We start from the raw sequence: 18,178 nt of genomic DNA, 5'->3' as shown, positions 1-18,178 counted from the left end.
AAAAAAAAAAAAAGACAACCACTTTGTACTGGATCCATGAATCCTGAATTTGGATTCATATCCATAATTGTCTATAACATTTTTAGAGATACATTTATTAGTTCATTCCTTCTTATGATGTAAAATGCAACCTTAATGGTCCTGCCTGAGTTAAGCTGAAGCAGGCCAGTAGAAGTATTGAGTAGGGTCTGGGTTGATGTGGACTGTCAGTGGTAGTAAACGCATTGTATTGACATCTGCATTCACATTGACCTAGTTTTCTTCTGTCATCTAATTCATTGACTTAACCCATCACATCATAAAAAATTACAAGGTAAGTTCTTTGGCAAGACTTCGATTTCTTCAGAACCCAGGAGAAAAAACATACAGTGAAGAAAATATATTGTTGTCTTTGCTGATCCAAGAGCCAATGTATTTATTTTGTGTGTATTTAATTTTTTGTCGTGAAATATTTCAAACCTCAGTGCAGTAAATGTTTTCAGAGTAAGCAATGAAAATGTGTTTTTCAACCAAAGTTACCTTTGATGCCTAATTAGAACTCAATCTTTTATTTTGTGGTTTTGCCTGCTACCTCTTGCGCATGGACTGTATTTACTGTCCATTTCTTACTAACGTCTCTGTGAACGCATTTTCATTGCCTGTATAAAGAATACCTTGCAAGTTGAACTCTGTTTTGATGCAGTCTTTGTCCTGATCCAATAAGTTAATTGAATTATTATTATTATTTTTTATAAAAGATAACACTTTATAGCCTTTATTTAATATTGTTGGATACATTTTTCAAATTGTTTAATATATTTAGATAAACTTAAAAAATATATATATATATATATATAATAAATAGCTTGGCACTCTCCTTAACAGCGTTATAAATATATATCTGCCTGGGTGCCATCCAGATTGCGTCCAATATATAAACAAAGAAGGATCCAGAATGCACTCGCAGGACTTTGCCAAAAAAAAATAATGTGATTTATTTAAGTAATGTGCATACAGCAAACAAAAACATGCACATTACTTAAATAAATCACATTATTTTTGGCAAAGTCCTGCGAGTGCATCCTGGATCGTTCTTTGTTTGTTTATATATATATATAACTTTCCACGTGTCCTGCACTCACTGCTCCCGGTCTTGTTAATGCCTCGGTGCAAACTCCGACCATAAGCATATATAGGTTCTTGTTGAAGTGCACTCACAGGACTCAATAATATTTCTAATCGTGCTGTTTATTCAAGCATCAAGTAATACAAAGAAGTGTCGACGTTTCAGTCCTTGCCGGACTTTTTTCAAGGTCTTTTTTCAAAAGTCCGGCAAGGACTGAAACGTCGACACTTCTTTGTATTACTTGATGCTTGAATAAACAGCACGATTAGAAATATCATTGAGTCCTGTGAGTGCACTTCAACAAGAACATATATATAAATTCATTATATTAAATAATTTTAAAAGTTTATTTTAAAAAAAATAATTATTTGAATAGTTAATCCAACAAATAAATCAATGCCTGTGTTTGAAGGATCTTATATGCTGGTGATTATTATTTTTAATTTTACTCAAAATATTTTGATGTGTATTAAAAATGTCTTAATTTACAAACACAGGAGCGTTTCAACCTAAACCAATAATTGTGGAGATTTGACAAATTTTAGGCCAACAGTTGAAGAAGCTTAAAATTGACTTTTTCTTTGCCAATGCTCCTATTTCCCTTTTCCGTGCTCTACAACCCAGTGTGTAATGTATAATCCCAAAGGTAGTACTTATGGAATGTTGGTTTGTGTGGAATTACTCCCCTGTATATGAAATATCAGAAATATTTGTTCTTTTTGCACATTACTGTTATATTATTACTGTATCACTTTTTAATGTTATTGCGTGTGGATGTTTTTCATGAAGAATATCAGTTGGCAAGTTTATTCTAAATGAAGCATTGAATTGACAAAAGGTATCAAGGCCTCGATTTAATATTGTTAGATAAGCTTTTGAAATTATTTAATATTATAGGTTAACCTTTTAAGATTTAATTTTTATTCATTTTTTTAAATGCAATATCACATTCTTAAATATTTTGATATATTTTTGTGTGTGTGTATATATATATATATATATATATATATATATATATAAATTATATTTATATTTTGAAAAAAGGTATTTTTAAAAGTTTTTCCAAATATATTAAATAGTTTGAAGCTTTTTCAAGAATATTAAATCGTGGCCCATATTAAATTGGGGTCTAAGTAAAACTTCTGTCTATGAATCATGATATTTCCAATTCATGATGTCTGTGCTGTTAAAATCCTAAAGTTTACATATTTTATCTTCATTGAATATTCCTTGGTAGGTCTCAAGGGAAATTTATAAAAACCTGTCATCAAAATACTCATTCCTATGTAGTCATATTTGCTATTCCGCTTACAACTAAAAGTCAACTTGGATAAGGGTGCATTGGCACTCGCTTTTACAAAATTGTTTACAGTTGAGTACAAGGAAGGGCTAACTGAGTGGCCACTGATTGGTTGGGAATTTAACTAAATACACAATAGCAGAATTGACAACATTCCCCAAGTCAGCTATGTCTTCAAATTGGCTCATTTAGTCCTAAATCATGAGATTCATGTTGAATTACTGGCAACACACACTTTAGTGAATATGCCTGTCAAAGTTTGTACGCCTCTGCTGGAGAATGAGCAATGAAATCCATTTGGGGACCAAATGAGCACGTATCTCTTGTTTGGGGTTAACTAGTTACTTTGCATGATGCTGTAATACTGTGCAATATATATTCCAATCTAGCTTTTAATTAAAAAAAATCTCATCCTAACAATACAAATTTAATTTTGCTAATGAACATAGAGATTTTAATTAAAATAAGGAATTAAATAGGAATTAAAAATAAAATAAATTGACAATAAATCTGTGACCAAGTAGATGTATTTATATACTTGTTTAGTAGTAATGCATAGTATTTCACCTGTTGTAACAAAGCTAACAGCATGCTTTAATCTGCAGAAAGATCCACAGACAATAGCAACGTGTTGGGCTCTTGCACTAAAAATTGGGTGTGGGTAAAATCTCGTTTTGAGCATTAAACACTTAGTACATGATACATTTCATTTTGCACATAATTAACCATGTGTATATCATTAAACCTCAGCATTTGCAGTCCCCTATTGTCCATTTACAATAATGCACACAATGTAATATTGACTAATGTTTCATTTGTAAATGTTGACTTTAACAGAGTTAAAATGAAATATGCATTCTGATTGGCTGCTTAATGCTCTTAGCCAATTAAATTCCAGTTAATGTTTAAATCTTGGTCAGTGAGCAGATGATTCACAAATGATAGTCAGCTTATGTCTGCATCCTGTCTGTAAAATGCATATTTCTTTGTATATCATGTAATATATACAATATCTACTGAGTTACTTACTAAAGTGAGAATTCACTAAATAGCATGGTGTGGATTTAATATAGCAGGTGTTGGATTAATACAGCATGTCGTGGGGTTAATACAGCAGGTGTGGGGTTTATAAATATAGGTTTATATAATACTCTGAATTCATTCAAAGATTTGGTGTCATATAGAACATGTTAGGGTTTAGTGTTTGACATAGAGCATGGTATAGGGTGAGGTTTAGAAGGGGCTTAAATGGTTATTCTAAGCACCATAACCACTACAACCCGCTGTAGTGGTTTTGATGCCAGGAGTACCTTGGCCTAGTTCCCCAGCAATGGGGCAAACTATTTAAAAAGCTTTTCCTTCTTACTCTGGCCCACAACGTACTTCGAACTCCATGGTGGTCTGGTGATGCTCTTCTGGCTACTGCAGAAGCCGGGAAGTTGTATGAGAGCATCAGCTGACTGCGCTCAGCCAGTGGATACAATTCTGTACAATGCAGTATGCACAGTATTGACGTTTGCCGGTTTGGAACTCTAGTTGACACCCCAATAAAGCTGCTGGAATTGGAGTTTAACTTCTGGCAGCAGAGGGGTTAAACTCCATATATACAGTGTTTGGTAGTGAAGTGCACCACATACCGACTCCAAGCACCATTACCGCTACAAATCAAGGCCATCTGTCATGCACACAACTTGTGCTTATTAGATTGATCATAAAATTCTATCTATACATTGTGATAACAGTGTCGCTAGCAAATGTATAGATTAGGAGAAAGACTTGTTTAAAAGTAGACTTTTCTCCCAGTTGTTAGTCAATGCCTTAAGTGTGGTGGGACATTGACTGACAAGGGAGAGCAGAAAAGACTTCTCACGGGGTGTGGGGGGGTTCTTCTTAAGCATAGCAACCACAGCATGTGCGCTTTGGTTGTTATGGAAACTCCCTATCCAGTGCTTCTGGCGCAGTTCAGATGCCGGCATACTGGCAATGAAGCCACTGTGCCAATGTCAATGAGGAGCTTTGCTCTGCTTGCGGAAGTGTCCAGCAGCAGGGCAAATCACTGAAGATACAGACTTGAGGACAGCTGCAGGTGGATGTTACATGAAGACTAACACCCACAAAACCTGTAGATGGCAGCACTAGAACGAAGGAAAGGTGAGTAAATCTCTGCATTTTACATTGAATACACCATGTATCTTTGTGATATATGATGTATACAATGTAAATAGGAGCGATTTCAGGTAAGTTATTATTTTCACAACAGGTTCACTTAAAGCACAGGTGAGGCAAGGTTTCTTACTGGGTACCCTGCTCTTAAAGTGACCTCGACATCAACTATTGAATAGAGGAGGCATATAGAGCACACTAATCTACCTACACATTGTTCTAGCAAATATACAGATCAAAAGAAGATATTTGTTTAATTTTAATCATGCTTGCCCTTCTGTGACATCATCAAATTAGTGCCATTTCTCTGTGACGTCATCTGCAATATAACATGAGACCATGTGTCCTCCTAATGCTTTGTTGAAATAAACTCGCAGTCTTATCTTTTCATTATGTGATCCTTTCACGCTTCATATGTTTGCAGCCAGACGCTGATACCTGTGTGTGTCCATTGACCCTGCCTGTGACGTGTAATATTCATTGCTCATTAATGTGCCAGTGTCCTGCCCCCATCTGAATCTTGTTATATCCTTACCCCTCCTAGGTTATCTTTCCAACTACCCATCTCCCCCATCGTATCCATCTAACTCACGTCCTGTCCCAGTCCCAGCCCTTAAGTTCTCAAAATATGACGAAGATGAGGGTGAGTTATGTCTTTAAAGGCTTTTGTATGCTGCCACAGTGTAGCTGGTTTAGCTGCAGTTTCTGGCCACAGAACTTTCTCTGCTTCACAAACCGGCCACAACTGATGTACAAATCACAAGCCACACTGCTGTCTGCTTGGTGCTGTGCGTTGCAGTCTTTGTACTTTCCTGGTGTGAGGCAATTGGGTCCTTCGCTAATACATATTGTATTTCCTCGCTTGGGTGAGGTTTTCATCTGTATGTCTAATGGTTAGGAATTAGTGTTCCTGAAAATCCGACTCTAGTTAATGATATATTATCTGTACTACCAATATTATTCATCTTTTCAGGAAGCAGAGAGGAATGGTTGGCATGTCGGATCCAAAATAGCATACCTCCCAAGTGTCCCTTTACAGGAGGGCCAGTCCCTCTTTTCTAGATGATCCATCTCGTTAGTGTGTCTGAGTGAAAAACACAGCAATAATACTCACAATAATGTTTATTTAAACTACAATAAAGGTGTTTGCAGATGAGTTTGTGTAAATAATATACATTTTTCTTCTAAATTACATTTTAGTTGCATAAATTATTAGTAAGTCGCCTAAGATTTCTCAGAATGTGAAATAGCCTCACCTCCAGTCACTTTAAAATAAAAGTGTACCTCTCTGTCCATTTGAAATGTTGGGAGGTATGAGATAGCAAACATTCTGACAACTTCCACAGACAGCAAATTAATATTGCTTATATATTTAGAGCACCAATTGGTATGTTACATAACAAATAAAGAGAAATTATGATGAATTATGCCTCATTAGTTGTGCTAAGAAAACAACTCACAAATGTGTGCTCCCTTTCACTGCGTTACATTCCCAAGTTAAGATATAATCCGTCTGTGTGAATTTCCACAGCAACAGTATAAAAGAAAAACAAATAATTGTTATTTGTACATATAGTAAGTAAAGATATCTGCAATTTTTATAATAAAGTGCCAAATTAAATTTTTTATAATTTCTTATTTAATCTCAAGACGTTACACTGTTGCTTTATGTAGCTGCACTTTGCCATGAAAAGGTTTTAGTGTATACTTTATATCCAGGGAATGTTGTAGATTTTTCAAATGAACAACAAATTTCATAGTTTTATACTGCTAAAATCTGCTTTGATTTATGACATTGGTAAAGTGTTTACAAATTTGCTAAAACACAACAAACGTTCTTGTATTATATTGGAAAAAAACATATAAAAATATATCTACCTTAAAAACCCAATTATTTATTATTGACCATTGTAAGGAATCTGAACCTTGTGAATAATCTGTATGCCAGATGCAAGTTCGGTGATTTTAATTCATCTTATAAATCCTTTGTGGTTTGTGAGTCCTGAAGAAGGACTTTGACTCATCCAAATTAAGATGTATAAGCACATCAGACGGAGACATGACCCATAGCAACTTTTACACGTTCTATTGGAATATATTTAAAAAATACTAGTCCAATAATTTTATGACACAGACCAATTAAATCTCATACTGAGTTAGTACATCTATTTCTAAAAATGCAGGAATGTACACGCTCCAGATATGTAGGAAAGATTAGTGCAGGCAGTGCAGGCTGTATGGTGTTTGATATATTTCACATCTTTCTGAATTTTTAATAGCATCAAAACTGGCATAATTTGTAGGCTGGTAATTTTAATCCAAGATATGACCCAATTGGTCAGCCATTACGGTTTTCCTAAAGGATTGCTTAGAAATCCTGTGGATGGAGCATATAAAGGATCCATCTAACAAGCCTTTATTGTACCAGAAAGTTGGTAAAATTCTACTGAAAATGATCATTTCATCATCATGTTAAAAAGGACAGTGAAACTCTTTATGTTAAAGCAGCCTCCACGCCAGCTATATATCTTATTGCAATGATCTGTAAAAATGTCTTAATTTTGGATGCCAGATTAAATTAAATAATCTGACGTGCAGTGTTGACATGTGGGTTTTGGACTCAAATTAGAGAAGATTCCATTTGATTCTTTATTCCATTATTTAGTTACAAAAAACTTTTTTAGCTAAGAGTTACCGTATTCTAGCTGGGACACAGTATTACAAAATTTGCCTTCAAAGTACTGGTTTCTAAAAATTCAAGAGCTGAATTTAAAATTTACCTTGAAGGGGCTGGATCAATACTTTAGATAGAGACCGTCACTGTACCTCTCCAAGTTTTGTTCTTAAGACAAAAATAACTTTTTATTCAGGGTCTTACTGAGCTCATATACTTTATAGGATAAAAATCTGCTTTATTTTAAATAGGTAAAGTCTTTCATTAGCACTTTACAAACAATTATATAGGACTAGCATGCATATATGGTGTGTATCCCACAAGTAATACATCCAGCCCTGTAACTGAGTTTATGCTTTGGGACATTTATCATAGGAATTGTTATAACCATATTTATCATTAACAGCTGCTTTATTCAAATAACCATTGGGTTCTCCATTCATCACGCATAAAATAACTCTACAACCTTGCTTTGCTCTGTGCTGCAAACTAATAGTGGATACCTAGCAAAGGAGTTTTAATGCTGGCTGCTGTTGTATTTGTTTACCGTTTGCTTCAATCTTTGCTTCTTTGTTTGACATGATATAACCTGTACATGATGTATGCTTTTTTTTGGTGGGAGGGGCTTCACGATGTAATCAGGATTGGAATTATTTTAGTTACACTTGAAAGACAAAACACTTTATATATAGCACGCAGCTAGAAATTTAAAATTAATTCATTAATCGTATAGTCAAGTAAAGATCGGTCAGCAATCAATATCCCCATGTTATACTTTATCAATGGTCTTAAATTTGCTTTTATTGGAACATAAAAAAAATTAAAGTTCAAATTTCTGCTAATGTGTTTTATGTAAGTGTTTTCTGTTATGATAATAGCATTTGTTTTGCTTATTATATCTTAATTTGTTTACTTGAACATGATGTAAGGATAAATAACCGCTAGGTTATAAGATTATGTTAAAGGCCTGATTTGATCAAAAAAGGTTAACTGTAAACTATATTGATAATAATGCACTTTTCTACTTTTTATAATTTTATTTTTCTTCTCTTATTCTACTTTTCTACCAGTCTTTTCTCTGTCTGGATAAGATCCGCAATCCTTCTTTGTGATATCTACTCTGTGTACTCTGTTCATGAGACCCACTCTTGCTGTTATCTGCTGAAGAGATCCATTTATACTGTGTTCTCTTGATGATACCCACTCTTGCTGCACTATCTGGATAAGACCACTCTTTTTCTGATCTTTCTGGCTGAGATCCACTTTGGCTGCTCGTTCTGAATATGATTGCCTCCTTAACACTTGAAAGCAAAATCAGCTCTCTCTTCTAATAATATCCTGTCTAGCTGCAAAGATATCTTTACTTGCTGATGCTTCTGAATGAGGTCCACTAACATTGCTTCTGAATGAGATCAACTGTGTTCCTTCTGAATGTAAATTGGTTGTCTTAGTCTTCCTCAGTGTGATCTTCCATCCTCTCTGTGTTTGCATGGAATCCACTCTCACTGGTCTTTCCGCTTGAGAAACATTTTTTTTTTTTTTTTAAATTCTGCATGAGATTTCACACCGCCTTTTTTGGCTAAAGTTCTTCAGCTTGCTCCTACATGAGTATATTTCTTTCAAACTGTTTTTGTGGTTTATTTACAGCCGGTAGAGAACTCAAAGTGGTGGTGAACACCAATGATCCGGATTATGAGCATGTGTATTCCATAGAGGATTACCACGAAGGCATGGACGAGGATGGGACCGAGAGCACTCTGCTGTCTGATGGTCGGTATTTAAATATTGTATCTCTTTAAACATAGACTAGATAATGCTCAGCAGAGGGCAATATATGATGGAAAAAACAAATGGGCAACAACCTACAGATATAGTGGGTTTATTTTAACTTGATTAAAGGGACACTGTAAGCATAGTAACTGCTTCATAGAATTGAAGTTGTTATAGTGTCTTTAACACTATATGGTAGGACAGCACCAGGGGACTAAGCCGTTTTTAATGTTTTAATGCTAATTGAGAGTCCCCAGCAGCCCATCACTTCTGGGCTGCTTGAGCTGTGCTGGTGATTGGCAGAGAGTGTCAGCTGACTGCTTTAAACATATAATATCACACATTGCAGATATGAATCAGTATGTCTACAAGAAAGTTTATAATCTCTGCTTTAGCCATTTGTCCAGTGGGGGCAGAACGATGGGAAGCCAGAGACCCTCATTCAATGTTAAACTGTTTGATAAAAATTAACACTGAATGGAGCGACAGGGCCATGTGTTATAGGGCACTATAACCAATTCAATAAGATGAACTAGTTGTAGTGCCTACCATGTACCTTTAACCTACCAAGGCATGTGGAAGTAATCATTTGTAATCAGGGCTGCCATCGGGGGGGGGGGGGTACAGCTGTAGGGGGCCCATGCTGCCCACAGGGCCCTGCATATATGGGCCTTTTACCCTCTGTTTGCAACATTATCGATGGAACATGACCAATAATTGCTTAAAGGTAATTAAACATACTGTTTCTACACAACAACAGGTTTAGATGTATTTCTTTTGCATTGCTTATATATACAGTTCCCAAGAAATTGTCAAAACATAGTAATTATACATTGAAATGTAAAGTAGAAATTGCCTTGTCATTTGAAGAATACTCTGTCATATAAACAGCTCTTGGTATGATAAGTATGATTCATTTTGATTTAATTTAAAGTCACACTTGAAACACTAAAACAACTTCAATTTAATTAAATGGTTTTGGTGTATAGAACATGCCCTGCAGTCACAACTTCCCTACACACTTCTTGAAAAGAGAGATAAAAATGGCACATTCTATTTAATTTAGAACTGCTTATCTTCTGTTCTGTTGACAACCTGCTAGAGCCTGTAGGAGCCTTGTGTGTGTGATGGAATTTCAATTAACAGAGTATGAGATAAGAACTTCTAAACTAAACACATTGTGCAGTCAGATCTGATTGGAAAATGAAACCATTTTATCACGGAGACTGTGAGTCACAGCCAGGGAGGGTGTGACTTGGGCTGCACAAACTGAGACGAAAGTGAGATAACTGAGCAGTGAGACTGCAGGGACATGATCTATCACCAAAATTGCTTTATTGCTTTATTCCTCCTTATATAATCTACTGTTAAAATACTTGATTCCTCTCTTTATCTCTTTAAAAAGTTATGGCCTTGATTTAATATTTTTGGATAAACTTTTTAAATTATATCATATTTTTGTAAAATAGTAAATTTTATACTATTTTGAAAAATATTTTACAATTTTGATATTTTTCTATATATTGATAAAAAATTATTTATTTTTTTATATTTGAAAATTTTGAAAAAAATACATATTTTTAAAAGTGTAAATTTTTTTTTAAAATCAAGGCCTATGTTAGCAGATTCATTGGATATCGTTAACTATGAACTATACTTTTATGCTCTCGGAATTAGACTGCTCACACATTAATAGGGTTCGGGTTCTTATTTTCAGCTCAAATTGAAAGAATTTTTGCCAGTGGGGTTGAAAAAAAATAAAAAACACTGCAGTACCACATGACTACTAGAGGCGCCTAAATATAAAACAGATTCCAACTGGCTCAATTCTCCCTACAATTATTTCGTTTTTTCTCTTCAGCCTTTATTAATGAGTACTAATGATCTGTACTAAGCTACTAAGGCCACATGGGGATTGTATGTGTGTATCAAGAGACCTTGGCATACAAAGTACTGTATATATGATTTTGTTCACATATTACACATAGAAATTATTAAAATATTTAATGCATATTGTGATATATTTAAGCAGATTTTAAGACCTTTCTTCTCGTCTGAGAGATTTTTGTGTGTAATTACAGATAAGACAATACCAACAGCGACTGTTACTCATGAACGAAGGAAAAGAGATACTTCAGAATACGGTACTAAATACATGACTGTGTTATCTTTCTGGTGCTTGTCCATCATACTGTCCAAGCCTGGTGGTTAGCCAAATGCTATCAGCCTATCATTGCCATCCAGATTAGACAAACCTGCACTTGATAATGCAGATGGATCATTTTCAAATTAGCAGTGCAGCTCAAGAGTGGGTGGGTTATGGTTTACAGGGAGAGCACTGGTTTCTTCCATAGTTCTCCAGAATGGTTTGATGAAAAAGTGTTTGATGCAATTATAGCACCATAACTATAATACTTAGTTATATTAGTAATCATAATTAGAGTGTATCTTTAAATGGCTTCCCCTGTTCCAAACCCTTCAACCTGAGATGTGGTCAGAGTAATAAGGTTATAATCACTGGAACCAAATGATTGTTTGTACTAGGCTTTGAATGCCAGAAAAATTGGTTCGACCAAACCACTCTTTCTAAAAATAAGGTTTAGATTGGGACCTCTGATATTCGTTGATTTGATGGTTGGGCTTGTCCAAATATCGCCCTTGAAAATGGTTCAGACAAACAAGAAAGGTAGCCAAAATGGACCGATAAGTATACTGCAAAATATATACATATTTATTTATCTATTTATTTAATTTATTTACTTATTTATCTTTTTTTTTTTTATTTAAACACAGACAGAAATACCAGAGAGCAATGCAGATTCATTGTGTTACAATAGTGCTACCCATATTACGTATCTTCAGTCTGTCAGGTTAAACAATGAGGATATCAAAACAAAACCAGTTTAGAGTAAATGAAAGATAAAGAAAAGACAGACAAAAGCAAAAAGAGAGAAGAGAAAGATAATAATTGTCACCCACTGGTGACTTGCAGCAATACTTTCATAAATTAGGTGAAGACAAGTTAATAATTAAGGTCATAATCCAGCCATGGGTCACAGGTTTTGTGGACTTAGGGGAGAAAACCTTGAACCAAGGCAGTAAGTCAATCCATAACATTGTATCCAGTTTTATTTTAACTTAGCTTCAAACTCCCTCCTTAAAAGAACGCCATTCTCCAGCCATTTGGCAGCCAGTAATCTACGAACTGCTAGTGTTATCTTATTACGTAATTTTTGAGTGGGACAGAAATCCCTCTATTGGACGAGAGGACAGCATCGACCATGGAACCTGGACAGGGGTCTATGGAGCACCTCCTGTAGTAGGCTCTCCACCTCCCACGTAAGCATTGCTAGTTTAGCGCATCCACACTACATGTAATAGGTTCATCTATGACCACAGCCTCTCCAACTAAGGCTGGAAATTTCCACATGCAATGTAACATCACTGGGGTCGTGTGCCCGCAAAATAGAATCTTATATATTTCTTCCTGGGAGACCATTACCGTCTAGATTGTCCCTTTTTAGGGGTCTGAATTGTCCTTTTAAATAAAAATCACTTATGTGTGTGAGTGTATTAATATGAGTGTGTGTGCGTGTATGAGTGTTGGTGTGTATATATCAATGTAAGAATGTGTATATGAATTTGTGTGTATATGAATGTATGTATGTATATATAATTGTGAGTGCGTGTGTAATTTCCCTAACAAAAGTTGTTAGAGAGACACAAAAACATTCTACAATTTGTTTGAAGGAGTGCCAACATACATTTCCGTTCAGGATGCCAGGTAACCTAGGTATACTTTTTGTGTTAAACCTGTTTTTATTGAGATCAACTTAGTGAACAGTGTTTCCACACAGGGGAAGTAGTGCATACTTCGTGAACAGTATAAGAAACAGTATTGCGTAAGGCTAGTAAAACAAATCATGACATTACATATGACGCCTGAGGATAAGCAGTGAGAGATTATCAATTGGTTGTAGGCATCACATAACTCTGCATGGTTCACATAACTCTGCATGGTTCACATAACTCTGCATGGTTAACTAGGTGGTAGCTTTACCAGTAGCAAGTGACACCTTGACAATAATGCATATGTATAACAGCGAGATGCGGATATATCTGTCCCTATGATAGGTTCAAATTATGAGAGTTCCTGGTGTGCATGACTTTTATGTAAGGGTAGGGAGCATATGATGGGATAAGCTCTGCTTCCTGGAGTGGCTTAATAAAAATTAACAAGAGACACGTAAAAACCTATCGAGATGCATTGTGTTGGGACTAGCCATGAATCTGCATGTGACTCGTGAAGGTTGGAAATCTTAAATGGGCCCTGGTTGAGTCCGTAATGACTGTTGTAAGAGCAATGCAGTGAGATGCTGATTGTGCGCCCATAAGGTAGCTTTAAGTAGCAAGTGGGTCTCATGTATGTTAACAATGGAAAATAAATATAGACACCTGTCCACCATGCGTTATTGAAGGCCAATCAAATATGAACAGGTAGCCCATGAAAATGAGTATAAGTGGGTTGTAATGTATTAGTATATATAGTCACAGCAGGGTTGTCTCATATAAGACTAGACAAACCGTGCATTGTGAGATGGCAGTGATAAAATAATGAAGTGAATCACAGTGTTTTACAAAATCCTGGGGAAAAAAATAGCTGTCCCTCCTACGTCAGAGCTAAAGCAACCGAGGTCTAACCACAATATAAATGCTAAGTTCGCACAGAGGCACAGGTTGTAATAGCTTCTAGCGGGAGTTATAATGCGTCTGCTACACTGGCAAATAATTTTAGTTAACACTGCATTCATAAAACAGGTAAACATCAAAAACATGAGACAGATGTGTTCCAGATGTTAATTGATGCACGAGAAGGTAGAGATGGTGATAAAAAAAATAATAATACAAAATAAATCAAATAAAAAACAATTTAAAAAACTTTAAAAAAAATAAAACTATAAAAATTAAAAAAAAGTAAAAATATATAATTTCCCAGACAAGATCTGGCTATAGGGGTGTAAAGCCTGCGTGCCGACCACGTCCAGCAGTCCAGCAAATCTAGCTGATACATTTTTACCAAGAATTATTTGAATCTATTTTTTAACTCGTATAAATTGTATCCCCATTTCCACCGAGTCCTGTCCATACTATTGGTTTACTCCAATAGGCACCCAGAACTTTTACAATTTTAACCCTAGGTGGTGGTTTTTTGAGACAGTGATACAGTGGTTGTGGTAGTCATTTTTTGGTCTCACATTCTAAAGTAAGGAGGTTATTCTACCATTCACTGGTGCTTGTCCATCGTACAGTTACTAATTTACAGCAAATCTATAGGTATACTTTTTGTAAATCCCCAACCATGAGTGTAGGATATAAGGGGGGAGGGAAATGGGGTTAACAACCTATAATATTACCCTATACAACTGTGCCACTTTTATCTGCTAAAGATGACCAGTTCTACCATGTACAGCATGGGTTGCAAAATGTAGTCATATCAAGGGAATTTTTGAATAGCGAGTGCTGTTGTTTTATTACTGATCACTAGACAGTGTTGTCCATTATCAATACTAAGTTATTCCCTCAACCTCTAGATATCTGCAGCTTGCCCATGCAGGAGGGAGACTGTGGCAAGTTCACCTTGAGGTGGTATTACAATCGCTTGGTGGGAGAGTGTCGTCCATTTGTGTACAGTGGCTGTGGTGGAAATGCCAACCGGTTTGATGAGAAGGAGCTGTGTGACTTGCAGTGTGTTCATAGGAAGGAAGGTGAGTTGCACGTGGCTAAAACATAGACACTATTAATGAATGAGCAGCTGGTTCTACGATAAAATTATTACTTATTGGGCAGTTTGATATACAGGGTTATTTGAGTGACATTTCACAGTGAATTTAGAGGGTATTTCAAATTTAAGGCAAGAGTAGCTAAACTGAAAACATAAGTCACTTACAATTTATTTCCAGATTAGCTATTTTGGCCTTAAATTTGAAATTCGCTTTGGATTCTCAGTTTAATGAATAACCCTGATAGTCCATGAAGTGGCTATGGTAATTTTCAAGTCAAATGACTGCATGTTATACCTACAACATTGATGGGCATCTCTGGACAGCATGCTTTGATGAATCTCCCAAACAGAACTTGGCTATCTATTGCTAGTATTAAAACTAACCTCTAGTACTCCATATAATGTATCGTAACATTCCCAGTTTGACAGCCACTCATTGGCATACGTCCAATACTTCAAGCTTGGTCCTCTATTGGCAAGTGATTAACTAGTAGAAAGATCTGCCTTTAAAGCAACCAATAGATTTAGGAGTATAATTGGAATGAAGAAACACATACTTGGTACATATCAAGGACATGAAAGTGTGAAAATACGACCAACTGGGATGGTCCAGTAGAACAAGATGACGGGTGCTAGGTTTAAGCTTCTCTGAGAGATGATTACATGAGATATGAGTCAGAAAAAGGTATTAGACAGTTTAATATGATTGAAACAAAGCTATTAAGTATAATCCAACCGTAGTTCAGTGTTTTCTCAGGTACATCATGGAATGACAAGTGCATTGAGAAGACATGAGTTGGTCCTCTTTGGCCAGATTTTCTGCCTTTGTGGAGCTTTGTGTGATGCCTAGCCAGGCACTCTGCTCAATAGTGGCTGCTTCAAAGATACCAACTTGCTTTGTGGTTTATTGCACCACTTTTAAAAAAGACAATAAATTCTATTGTCCACTGTACAGGACGTAGTGTCATGTAAGGCATGGGGATTTATTTATCAAATAGTGAGTTGTGATCAAGTAATTTAAAATTGCAAAAATTGAGAACCAAGATTGGAAGCTTGGAAAAAATCTCAATAAATCAACTTATCAGAATTTCTTTGTAATTAATGAATTGAAATTAAATGAATTAACCCCTTAATGTGAGTGCTGAACTGCAGAAGATCAGAATTTAAAATCAGTAGAACAAGAGCTTTTATATCAACCTGTCAACTTTAGCCAATCTTCTTTGCTTTTGTGATTTTCAGAAAAACCACAAGACGGTAGCGAAAACACTAAGAAAACTGGATTAAATGCATAATGTAATTTTAAAATGTTATGTGTGATTGTGAAAACCCTGAAAACTGCAAAGTTTGGAAAGAACTGAGACTTGAGTTCCTGAGCTGTTACATCTGGGAAATATTGGTGTGTTTTAAAAAAAAATATTAATATAATTACAGTGGCTGCAACTTGCATTACATGATGTATCGTAGTTGTTTTAATGTTGTTTTTTTTAGCAGAGAAATGGTGCTATTTTTATACTATTTTTCTACCTAAAGTGAAAGTTTTATCAAGTGATAACGGCTACAGAATTTCCAAATAAATTATTTTGGCCTAAATTATGAAATTCAGTTCAGTGAACAAATGCTATTGATGTGCAAAATAACCATTAATCATCCAAAATGTTTATTATATTTTACCGGTCTATAAACACACCCCAAGAACTAATTGCAATATTTTTTATGACTTTTTTATGACTCTCCAGCATCAACAAAAAAACTTGTCAATTGTGTCTATTCTTCAGTTGTCCAATTGTTACAGAGTTCTGCTTCATTGTTTTTGAGGTGGCCTTGTTTTTGGTATTTGTTTTATTATTTTGATTTTATTTTTTGCAAATTACTAGTACAGTAGTATTAGTTGTATACACTCACAGTGTTATATGCCATCTCTAAATTGGGGTGACAAGTAATAAACGGGAGTGCAAATTTCAGGCTCCAATAGTCAAGTGGAAGAAAAAACTCACTGTGTAATTCCAATGTCACTTGTCCACAAATCCTAGTTTAGTGAATTTCTCCATTTGTATAATGGTAGATCCTCATACATTACTGTTATTGGACATTTCCTAATGAGAAAGTGACAGGTACAGCTGGAATTTTTTCTTCCTCCATTTTTCCTAAAACTGATCGGAACTGTTTAAGGTTCTGTGGATTTTTTTTAAATGTATATTTGATAAATAATTATTTTTTTTTTAAAACAAAACAAAATTCACAAGTTTTAATATTTCAAGATCCAAATAAATAGTCCACTGTTGAGGCTGTCCACTGCAGGAAATGTGTTGAGAAACTGTATTTCAACAGACAATTCTGTATACGACAAAGAGACACATTTTAATTAATTTGATAAAAGTTTCACTTTGACGTCTTTCATAGGTGCTACGTTCTTCCTTTAGGAGCTATTAAAATTTCTGAGCACATGTTTGTATGTAAATATACAGTATCTACTTTTATAATGCTTTATATATATATATCATATGGTTCATTAACAAGAACCTACAAAAATATGTAAATCAGGGACTTTTTATGGTGCTACTGTAACTCCTGCCAAGCATATTGCTTGAAATAATGTTGCAAATAAGTCCGTGCCTTGTTGTGCTATTGCGTTTTTTCGCATCATGTTAAAAAAGAAAAAAAAAATCTTGTCTGTTAAGCCATTTTGATAGTTGTGTTTTGACAATTATTTTTTAAATGTTAAGTCCCACATTGTAAACCTTGCAGTGCCAAAAGGAGGAACTATGTTTCAAATCAGGATTAATTACATTTTTCCATGTCACTAAGTGTCCCTTTTATTAGTGAAAATTAAGAATTCTTCAATAAAGAAGCTTTGATTTAAATGAAAAATACGTAAAACACAAATTTGACTGACTACTTTTAATATTTTGGCCTAGAGTTGTCACTTTTTTGTACAAAAGATATCTCCTATTTGGCAACTCTATCTGGAGCCTTCAAAACATTACAGAGATGTGAGGAAAATGTGTTGTGGAAGGCAATCTTTGGAATTCCAGATGTTGTGGACTACATCTACCATAATGCTCTTTCAGTCATAATGCTGGCAAAGTATCAGGATGAATCTAGCCTACAACATATGAAATGACAAAGGTTGCCTACCCCTTAAAATTGTGGATGAACATGCTTGGACCTCTTAGCTGCAGGTGGCAGCACTGATTTACAAACTGTGTTTATATATTCTGGTACAGGATCTAATTTCCAGTCATCCTGGACTAAAATTGGGGGGAAAAGGAACAATAACTTATTTTTAGATCTTAACATTTATGGTTACTGAGAGTTCTGTAAATAAATAAATAAGCAATAAGCTAAAAAATGTGACTGCCTCGGGCAAAACTGAGACACATTACT

General features: G+C 35.2%; 1 protein-coding gene across 2 annotated transcripts; it reads left to right on the top strand.

Moving 5' to 3' along the window:
* The first annotated feature begins 4,331 nt into the window (after positions 1–4,331).
* On the top strand, positions 4,332–16,727 carry LOC134568003 (kunitz-type serine protease inhibitor conotoxin Cal9.1a-like). 2 transcript variants are annotated; one of them, XM_063426216.1, is made up of 5 exons: positions 4,332–5,211; positions 8,890–9,012; positions 11,094–11,156; positions 14,604–14,777; positions 16,034–16,727. In XM_063426216.1, exons 2-5 carry the CDS (start codon positions 8,973–8,975, stop codon positions 16,084–16,086), a joined length of 330 nt encoding a protein of 109 aa, XP_063282286.1. In that variant the 5' UTR covers positions 4,332–5,211; positions 8,890–8,972; the 3' UTR covers positions 16,087–16,727. The 2 variants fall into 2 exon arrangements, with proteins under 2 accessions (XP_063282286.1, XP_063282285.1); XM_063426215.1 differs by lacking the exon at positions 4,332–5,211 and having other exon boundaries at positions 7,501–9,012.
* Positions 16,728–18,178: the final 1,451 nt, after the last annotated feature.

This window comes from Pelobates fuscus, chromosome 7, assembly GCF_036172605.1.
Source record: "Pelobates fuscus isolate aPelFus1 chromosome 7, aPelFus1.pri, whole genome shotgun sequence".
Taxonomy (NCBI): Eukaryota; Metazoa; Chordata; class Amphibia; order Anura; family Pelobatidae; genus Pelobates; species Pelobates fuscus.
Note: the sequence above shows the minus strand (reverse complement) of the source record. Positions and strands in the feature narration are given on the sequence as shown.

Coding starts and splice junctions, on each gene's coding strand:
- LOC134568003 (XM_063426215.1), top strand. CDS start 8,847: ATGAGTATATTTCTTTCAAACTGTTTTTGTGGTTTATTTACAGCCGGT. Junction 11,157..14,603: donor AAGAGATACTTCAGAATACG/GTACTAAATACA, acceptor CTCAACCTCTAG/ATATCTGCAGCTTGCCCATG. Junction 14,778..16,033: donor GTGTGTTCATAGGAAGGAAG/GTGAGTTGCACG, acceptor TGTGATTTTCAG/AAAAACCACAAGACGGTAGC.